The 9,728-nt window shown below is 42.6% G+C and overlaps 1 protein-coding gene across 1 annotated transcript in view; it reads right to left on the reverse strand.

Moving 5' to 3' along the window:
* COL4A6 (collagen, type IV, alpha 6) overlaps positions 1 to 8,432 on the reverse strand; it is a 121,135-nt gene extending 112,703 nt beyond the window's left edge. The window contains exons 1-3 of the mRNA XM_006889949.1: positions 8,376 to 8,432; positions 2,365 to 2,499; positions 1,750 to 1,794 (exon numbers count right to left, since the gene is read on the reverse strand). Coding sequence (XP_006890011.1) covers positions 1,750 to 1,794; positions 2,365 to 2,499; positions 8,376 to 8,432 — 237 coding nt within the window. The remainder of the gene's footprint in view (positions 1 to 1,749; positions 1,795 to 2,364; positions 2,500 to 8,375) is intronic.
* Positions 8,433 to 9,728: the final 1,296 nt, after the last annotated feature.

Genomic DNA, 9,728 nt, shown 5'->3' on the forward strand with positions numbered 1-9,728 from the left:
ACTTTTAGACTATTCTCTCCCCCATAGACTTCAATGCCGTAAACATATTTCATCCAGTTTTTCTCAGTCTTACCCCCACCCCAATGCCAGCCTAAAATAAAAATTTTATATAGAAAAAAGAAATGCTTGCTGAGAGAATGAATGAATGAAGCACATGAGAAATTGCCCAGAATAGAAACATTAAAGTCTACATTGCAACAAATGGATTGTTGTTGTTGTTATGTGCCATCGAGTCGCTTGCAACTCAGAGTGACCCTATGTACAACAGCCCTGAACTCTGCTCTGTCCTGTGCCAATCACACCGTCTCTGACAACACCCATCCCGATCACCCCAGTCACTGAATCAATCCATCTCATAGAGGGTCTTCCCCTCCTGCACCGTCCCTCCACCCTCCCAAGTATGATGTCCCTCTCCAAGGACCTGTCCATCCTTACAACATGTCCAAAGTATGTCAGACAAAGCCCCAGAATCCTTGTCTCCAAGGAGCAGCCCGGTTTAACCCTCTCCAGGATGAATCTGTTTGTTTTCTTGGCCAGCCATAGTACATTCAACACTCTTCTCCAGGACCACAGCTCAAAGGCATCAATTCTCCTTCTATCCTCCCTAGTCATTGTACAACTCTCTGATGCACAACAAGTGAATGCAAAGACCATGGCCTGTATCAGATGCACCTTAGTCTCCAGAGTGACACCATTGCTCTTCAGTACTTTGGAGAGGTCCTTAACAGCCGACTTTCCCATCAACAAATGAATAAATAGAACAAAAAAACCCCCAAAACAACCCCTATGGTATATTCACACAATTCAACACTACACAGCACTGAAAAACAAGGATCTCATAAAATATTATACAAAATGGGCGACCCTGGAGGACATTATGCTGAATGAAATATCTCAGCATAAAAAGACAAATACTGCATAATGCCACTGTTACAAAACAGGACTCATATGAGTGTTGGGGAAAACTAAGAGTGAATAAATAGTGAACACTTCATTGGAACAGATGAGGGAAAGAACTGTTGAATAGGAATATATGATTAGGCATTATTTGTAAGACAGCAGTCCAGAATAAGAGATCATAGCAACGTGGACTGGGGGATACATGGGGGTGTGATATAGGGAGGAAATTTTAAAAGGGAAATGTTAAAAGGGTATGGAGGAAAATGTGCAACAATGAATGGATGAAAATCCAACTTTCCTGTGTACTTTCATTAAAATCACAATTTAAAATATTGAGGGGAAAAATATTCCACATTGTATGGTATAGAATGCATTTTTGTGTGGGCATATAAAACAGGGTTTGACTGGAACATGACAGGAGAAAGCAAAACCTTAAATGCTTTTTTTCACCTTTCCATCTTTCTTTTCTCAGTATTCATCTTTCTTGTAATGTCTTCATGGGTTCCTAGGAGATGCAGGCCCTAATGTGGCATTGTCTCTATACTTCAGAACCAATCTCTCATCCCCCCAACCAAATCTCCCCTCGACCCATAAAATCTTATTTTAGGAACTTATTTTACCTAATATATTTATGATTTCGTATGGCTGCACATAAACGATCATTTAGGGCTGTTCGTAACTTAATCCAAGAGAAATAGTGCGTGGCCACTGTTCTTCAGATGCCACCACGTATATTACTTGACTGAAGCATGCTTGCGTGAGACACTCTTCTGCTAAGGTCAAACATCTGGCACTAGGAGTCAAGGCCTAAACGATATATATTAAAAATGCCTCTGTGGACATACTCACTGGAATCCCATTGGTACCAAGAAAGCCAGGAACTCCCATGGGACCCTAAAGAAAGGGGTAGGGAAAGAATGTAATAGACAATGCAATCCCATTGATCTCTTTTAGATTCTGTGGGTTTGTTTCTGTGATTCAATTACCTAAGCTGTTTAGAAATCTTTTGCACTCCCTCCCTCATTGTGCTATGTGGTTCCCTAGTCGACTTCCAAGCAATAATTTGCCTTAAACTAGGGTCTTGGGTATATCCGTGTTCTGAGACCAATCCTTCACTTAGGGAACATAAAGAGCTGTTAAACTTACCCAGTCAGCCACCACAATATTACCCATTTCCTTTCCTGTAGCTCTTTCCTGGTATTTATGGTTCAGATTGCTTCTAAGTATTCTGATGCCACATTTCCCAGTCTCCTTGCTTGGATTTTTAATCTCTACTGCATAGGGTTGCTATGAGTCATTGTCAGTTTGACAGCATCTAACAATAGCAACTGTCCAGCTAATAGGGCTTCTGAGCTATGATGCCTAGCTTAAACCAACATGACTTCTTGCCACAGTGAGCTCACTTGTTTAATCAGTAGCATGTGTCTCATGCATCAAAGAAAAATTAAGCTTTGACATTCTTACTTTATCTCCTTTTGGTCCATATGGTCCCAATGAACCTGGGGAGCCCCTTTCTCCTTTCAATCCTGATAAACCACCAGGGCCAGCAAATCCTTGAGGACCTGGTGGTCCTTGAATTCCAATAGGTCCAGGTTGTCCCTAAAATGGACAAAAAGAGTACAGTTAGTCAATAGTTGTTTTCACATCCCCATTTCCCATTTTCCCATGCGCTAAGAACACTGTCATCACTTCACCAAATAATCTTGGCTTAGAGATCTCTGAGGCATGCCAAAGTTCCAGACACAGATCAGAAAAAAAGGCTATTTTAGGGGCTGCTAAGCTTATTTGGATAGAACACATTTTATAAGCACATTTAATAAGGTTCATGTGCACTGAGATCCTTCAACTTTGTACTTCTTAGGAGATTAGTTATTCAGGGTGGATGATGTTGTCCTCTTCCTAGTTAGTGCCAGGCCATCCATCAGATTGTCAAAATAGTGAATGACTAGAACATTGGAGAGCATCATGACATTTTATAACTTGTGCCCAAATGGCCAACCACACGCCTGCAGTGAAGCCCAGAAAAGGCTATGCAAAAGAATGCTGCCCTTCAGGTTAGAGACGGGAGAACCTAGAAACCCAGGAGCTGACTCTTGGGTAGGCTACATGTATACACTTGGGAACAGATATTCACAGGGTACACAGTTGTGCTGCACAAGCAGCTGAACACACACACACACACACAGAAAGAGAGAGAGAGAGAGAGAGAGAGAGAGAGAGAGAGATTGCTTATTTGCTCTCCTTTTCTCTACCCTCTGTACAGTTTGAATGTGTAAAATACAATAAGCCTGCGAGTATCCATTAAGTATCAATCATGATAGCAAGAGGGAGCAAGCTGAGATTTTGAATACCCTGGTTATGAAGTGTCAGGTAACAATTAAGTCTGAGAGTTCAGGCTGACATTTTAAAGCTGGCTGAGACAGAGAATTAACCCTAGTGGGTGCAACAGAGGTGGACTAGTCTATCATTTAGAAGAAATCCCTGTAGGGACTGAAATTTCCTTGGCAGAAAAAGGAAAACCATTAGTATTGTGCATTACCCCTTAGAGACCACAACACTATCTCAGGTAGAAAGCCTATTTTCATAAATGCCTCCCATCTCTTCTCAGCCCCTTTTCTGGCTATCCCTAGTCCCCCACAGATCTTTGAAAAACTGAAGAGAGCCCATTAAATATGCCCTTTAATAGTAATTCAACTGCAAGGTTTATTTTTTTAAAAGGCCAAAAGCAGGACAGATGCTTTATGCTCTTTAGGTGGTAACTAGCGTCACATAGCAGAGAGGCAACATGCTGTGCTGGTCCTTTGGAATACCATTTTCAAGTGGCAGTTACGCCCCTGAAGATCTCAGATTCTTGCAAAAATAAATAAAATAAAATAAATTCTCTCCACTCACCTTCCTCCAAGCACCAGCCTTCTTCCTACAGATTTCAGACTAAAAACAGTTTAACAATGCTGGTAGCCTAGTGGGTGGAAAGTGTGCTAGCTCAGGGCCTGTTGTTAGGGCATGTGGCCATAGACTGCCAAGGGAAGAAGCAGGTCTGTCCTGGAGAGGGTAAAACCAAACTTCCCCTTAGAGGCAAGCATTTTGAATCTCTGTATCACATACTTTGGACATGTTGCTAGGAGGCAGGAGTCCTTAGAGAAGGACACCATGCTTGGAAGGGTGGAGGGACAGCACAAGAGAAGAAGAGCCCAGATGAGATGGATTGACACAGTGACTGGTGTAATGAGTAAGGGTATATGTGTCTGAAGCAGTGAGATTGGCTCAGGATAGAACAGGGTACAAGCAGGGTTCAGAGCAGGATTCAGTGCATAGTGTTACTATGATGGCACATAACAACAACAAGGGTATATTGCTAGGAGAGGTTATTCACTGGAGACGGACATCATGCTAGGAGAGATGGAGAAATGGCAAAAGAGAGGAAGACCCTCAACCAGCTGGATTGACACAGTGACTACAACAATGGGCTCAAGTGTCTCAGAGATTTTGAACATGACATAGGATAAGACAGGGTTCTGGTCTGTTGTTTATAGAGTTAATATGAGTCATACTCAACTCTATGGCACCCAACAACAACCACCCAGTATAAGATGCTACACTACAATCCCAAAGGTATGAGGTTCAAATCCAGCTGCTCCATAGGAAAAGGATGAGCAATCTCCTCCTGTGTGATTTATTGCCTCTGAAAACCCACTGGAGGGATCGCTATGTGTTGGTTCTGACTCGATGGTAGTCAACATTCTGCCAGCAGCCCAAAAGCAGAAAGATGGGCCATTTCCTCTCATGTGATTTACAGCTTCAGAAAACCCAACAAGAGTTAGCTATGAGTCAGTTCCAACTTGATAGCAATGAGTTGAGTGATAATCCATTTATCTTAAAAACTTCAAGTTAGAGTTTTTACATCTGGGAAGTAGAAATGATAAAAGTGAAGAGTGAACTTTTATTTTTGATACTATTACTGCCCATGTGGTTTACAATGGTTTGCTACAGTTCTTGTCATTTTTTAAAAAATTCTTATAAACTAGAACCACCACTTAAAGAGATACATGCACACCCATATTTATTGCTGCATTATTCACAATAGCAAAGAAATGAAAGCAAACCAAGTGCAGATAAAAAAAAATAAATGAATAGAAAGACTATGATGTACTCACACAATGGAATACTATGCAGCACTGAAAAACAAGGAACTCATAAAATGTACAACATGGGTGACCCTGGAGGGCATTATGCTGAGTGAAATATCTCAGTCACAAAAGGACAAATACTGTATAGTGCCACTGTTACAAAACGGGACTCACATGGAGGTTGGGGGAAAATAGGTAAAGAATGGATCAGGAACATTGCATTGGAATGGATGAGGGAAAGAACTGTTTAATAGAAATATATGATTAGGCTTTATTTGAATAACAAAAGTCCAGAATAAGAGCTGTATAGCAAAGTGGACTGGGGGAAGTAGAGGGAGGAAAATGTGCAACAGTGAATGAATGAAAAGCTAACTTTTCTATAAACTTTTGCTAAAATCACAATAAAAAGAAAGAAATCCTTTATTCTTTTTTTACATTTTATTGGCTTTCATTCACACATTTATACAGATTTCTCTCATACATGTCCTGTATGAACTTGTTAGTTGCATTACTCATAATATATTTTTAAAATGATATTTTTTCTTTATTTTTATTGTATTATTTTTTACGTGTACCATCAAATCAGACCTGACTGGTACAGGAGGAGATTGCCCCCTGCTTCTCCAGCAGAGCATCTGGTGGATTTGAATCGCGCACCTCTGGGATTGCAGTGCAGTGTCTTGCCACTAGGCCACCAGAGCCCCCTTCATAATATATTTTTTAAGGTAAAAAAGTAAAGATAGATTTATAAGAAAGTTACATTTCCAAAGGGATGACTCTCTCCTTGAAAGGAAATATGGATGAGAGGCCTTGTGCTAGGGAGATGAGGCCCTATTTATGGACTCCTTCTATGGATAGGCCTCAGGGCTGGAGTCTGGGCCAATGAGATGATGCTATGGAGAGTTCAACGTTTAGAGGGTGTTTCTCACTCTGGTCCCTGTTCTCTGAAGTCATTCATGTGCGCACATTGTCCACTGCTTCTGACATCACTCATGAGCCCAAGCACTAATTCAATGTATATCAATATTGGCTTCCTGGCTCTGATATCTTATTGACCCTCCTCTTCAGAATTACCTTTCCTCTATCTGTTTTAATGCCAAACTCACGCTCCTTATCTGTCCATTCTCTTCCTGTTCTCTTCGTCTCCCTCTACTTATATTACCATTAAAACAAAATTTTTACAATAATTGAGTGGAAAAGTGAAAGAAGGTAGCTTTTCAGTAAACAGTGCTGCCATGCTGGCATGAGTTTGTGAAGATGTCTAAACTGTGGACCTTCCTTTGGAGACTAATGTACACAAAACGACAACAACCAGTCCAAGTCCGTAACAGACTGTACGTGTTCCAGGAACACACAGAAAAGGTTAACCACAGAGGGTTTGTGGAATGCTTACTTTCTGTTTATGGCTTAGAGGGCAGGTGGGGAGTCGTAGGCCCAACTGGAGATGCTGAATGGACCCCACTGAAGTGGGCCTGGGAAGCAAGTTAGGAATGTGGAAGACTTGATATGGTAGGAAACGATGAACCCATGAAGTTTGGGAACAGAGGACAAATGCAAGGAAAACAGTGTTTCAGGGCTGAAACTTTTCAATTAGCACGCATTCAGTGGAACATGTGTGTGACAGCATGAGGCAAGGGCTGCCTGCCTGAGGCTGAAACAAGGGAAGCAGATAAGAACCAGCTGTTGGGGAAGGAGGGGACCTGCTTGGTGGGAGGATGGAGGGCGTGGGCATGGGGGGAGGTTTACTGAGGCCATGTTATTATTAAAAGAGAAGGTATTGAATTCAGTTAGGGTATTGAGTTTTGACCCAAGTCTAGGCCTTGCCAAAAGCTTTCCCACATCAAGGGAGGGGAGGGGAGAGCACGAGAAACCATTTAACAGCTACTGCGAGAGTGAACTGTTGTGTGGTCCTGTCCCCATCCTGCTCACCACAGGAGAAGAGTGTCTGTAGTGTCCAGGGTGGAGATAGGGGCTGGCACACTCCACCTCTGGGAGTGTATGCTGAGCGAGGATAAGTGAGGAGACTTAGCTGTGAGGCAGTTCCAAGGCTGGACTTAACAGGAAACCTGATGACATCCAGAAAAGGCAGGATTCCATGGCCAGCTTCCTTTCTATTGGTTTGGAATAGTGATGGGTGGGGGGGCGGGGTGGTGCTGACATGTTGAATTTGCCACCTGGACAGTCGCACAGCCGACTAAGATTAAAGTGGGTCTCTTAAGGATTTGGGAACGGGGAAGGGGGTGGGCAATCACTAGGATAGTGGAAGTTAGTGGGAGGATTGGGGGGGAGGGTGAAGGAATAGGAAAGCTGCAATGGGTACTTGAAGAGACCAGGTGATAATAGCCCACAATGTATATAAATGAAACACAACGTCTATTAATGGTTGTACGCAAACCATTAAAAAGTTGGGAATTTTTTTTTAAGCTCCATTTTCTTTTTCTCCAAGGGCCATTTGAAAGAGTGGGTGACCCTCACAGGAATACACACTTCTAGGCTGGCCACAGGTGTTTTGACTTGATAGGCATGTCAGCAGTCTGGCTAGGAACTTCTGTGATTGTCCTAAAGACAAGAAGCAGGACCTGTGAGATGTCCCAATGCCTGTGAGGCACTGCTGGCTCAGAGCTGCCTCCTCAGCATAGGCTGCAGGCCTCTTGACAGCCTGAAGTCAAAGGATAATTGTTGTGTCTGAGCTCTCAAAGACTGTAAATAGCATAGGAGGAGATTACTCATCTTTCTCCTGTGGAGCAGCTAGTGGATTTGAACCGCTTGCCTTTGGATTGGCAGCACAACTTCCTTATCCACTAGGACACCAGAGAACTACAGAAATCCTTTCATACAGTGGCACAGAGCACCATTAATAAACGAAAATGGCAAAAGAAAACAATGAGAGAGCCATTCTTGTAGCAACACTTTTCATAATAGCCAGCCGAGGCCTCTAAGTGAAGAGTAAACAGATTTTCTTTCTTATTTCCCCGTGCATAAAGTTTCTGTATCAGTGTCCACTGGATTGTTTAAGCTTGATACTAAATAAGGAAGACCTGCTGCTTGTTTTTGAAGTTTTTTTCCCCTAAGAAGTTCTTGGCGACATTTTTCAGAATGGCCAGCAGAGGTCAGTGTGAGAACATAGAGGCTACAGACAAGCAGGTGGCTGGGTGGGCCTCTCTCACCACTGACAAAAAGAAATCACACCAGTGTCAGAGAAGCCACAGAAAGTATGAGCAGGAAGGGCTTTTTACATAGCATCTCATCCCGGCTTTATTTCATAAAAGGAGGCAAAGAGAAGGCTGAGAGAAGGGGACATAGTTGGTTAGGTCACACAGCTAACAGGAAATGGTGTGAGGTTTACACCTGGCAGTCGGCTACCAGTGCCTGGATGTTACCATGCTTGCCAATGGCAGATGTCATAGGGGTCCTGGAGGCAGCTCCTCCCACCCTGGGTCCACCTCTGGGACTAACGCCATCAGCAGGCTATAGTAGCCAGATGCTCACGCATCATTTCTCTCTCCTTAACCTGAACCAATCTGAAACACTATCACTGTTTGGATGGCTAGTAGAATTTCTATGGGCTTGGACCAATGCCCTGCCTTGATACATGTCGTTTATTTTGGCAAATAGACCCAGACAGGGCAGAAGGGACTCCTCCAAGTCTTTCCAACAAGCTATCCTGCCTCCATCTGCTCAAGATTTTAAAAATGCACATCAGGATTGCATTCTTAAGGGAATGAGCTGAGACTTGTGCTTTAAGGTCAAGAACTGCAGGTTCAAAATTACAGCTTTCTGTTTGACTATGGTGAGTTGGTGTAGGCATGTAGTTTAAGGTCACCTTTAATAAGACCACACTGACAGCCGCAACCCCAAATACAGATGATCGATGTAGTATGTATGTCTTATATATAAAAGAGGCATCTAAAAATCTTAAAAGCCCAGACATCAGATTAGTTAGGAATATGAAATTAGGAGAAGGGCTGACTCCCTTTCTGCCTTTTCATACATTCTTCAAGGTTCCAATGTCCTTCTCCCATAAAATTAAAACCTGTTTGTTCTGAAGAAAGAATCTGAAACTCATTCTCACTGAGGCATCAATGCCTGTTAACAACATCTTAGAGCATTACTTCTCTCAAGGGGATTTGTATTTAAACAAGAGGGATGGAAAATATATGTATGAAGCAAGGAAAGGAAAGGGTGCATATAGAGCCTTCCTCAGGATTTAGTTATATCCTGGGAGGTGGTGCTGTTGGTGATATCAGGATCTGAAGTCAGACTGACCTGGAGGCAAATTTTGTCGCTAACATTTAATAGTTTTGTGAGGTTGGGTAAGTGTCTGAATCATCACAGATTTACTGGGGACAATAGCAGTTCTTGTATAGGATTACTGTGAGCATTTAAATGAGTTTATGAACGTAAAACACTGCCCACATTAGCCCATCAATCTAAAAAGCACCTTGCTATCCAGTCAGGACTGACTCATCGTTGACCCTCCAGTGAGTTTTTGAGGCTGTAATTCGCACAAGAGGAGATTTCTCATTTCTCATCTTTTCCCCAATTCAGAGATGCTGATGGATTCAACCTTCCAAAATTTGAACTGCAATTCTCGCTGGTCCACCCCACCATAGGATCAATTTGGCCTCGAAATAAATCTCAAATCTGTCTACTACACCCAGGGTCATTGTCACCTCACTAGAGTGCTACCACAGCTTCCTA

Source organism: Elephantulus edwardii, unplaced genomic scaffold, assembly GCF_000299155.1.
Source record: "Elephantulus edwardii isolate Elephantulus edwardi_28Jun2011 unplaced genomic scaffold, EleEdw1.0 scaffold00083, whole genome shotgun sequence".
In the NCBI taxonomy this organism is placed as follows: Eukaryota; Metazoa; Chordata; class Mammalia; order Macroscelidea; family Macroscelididae; genus Elephantulus; species Elephantulus edwardii.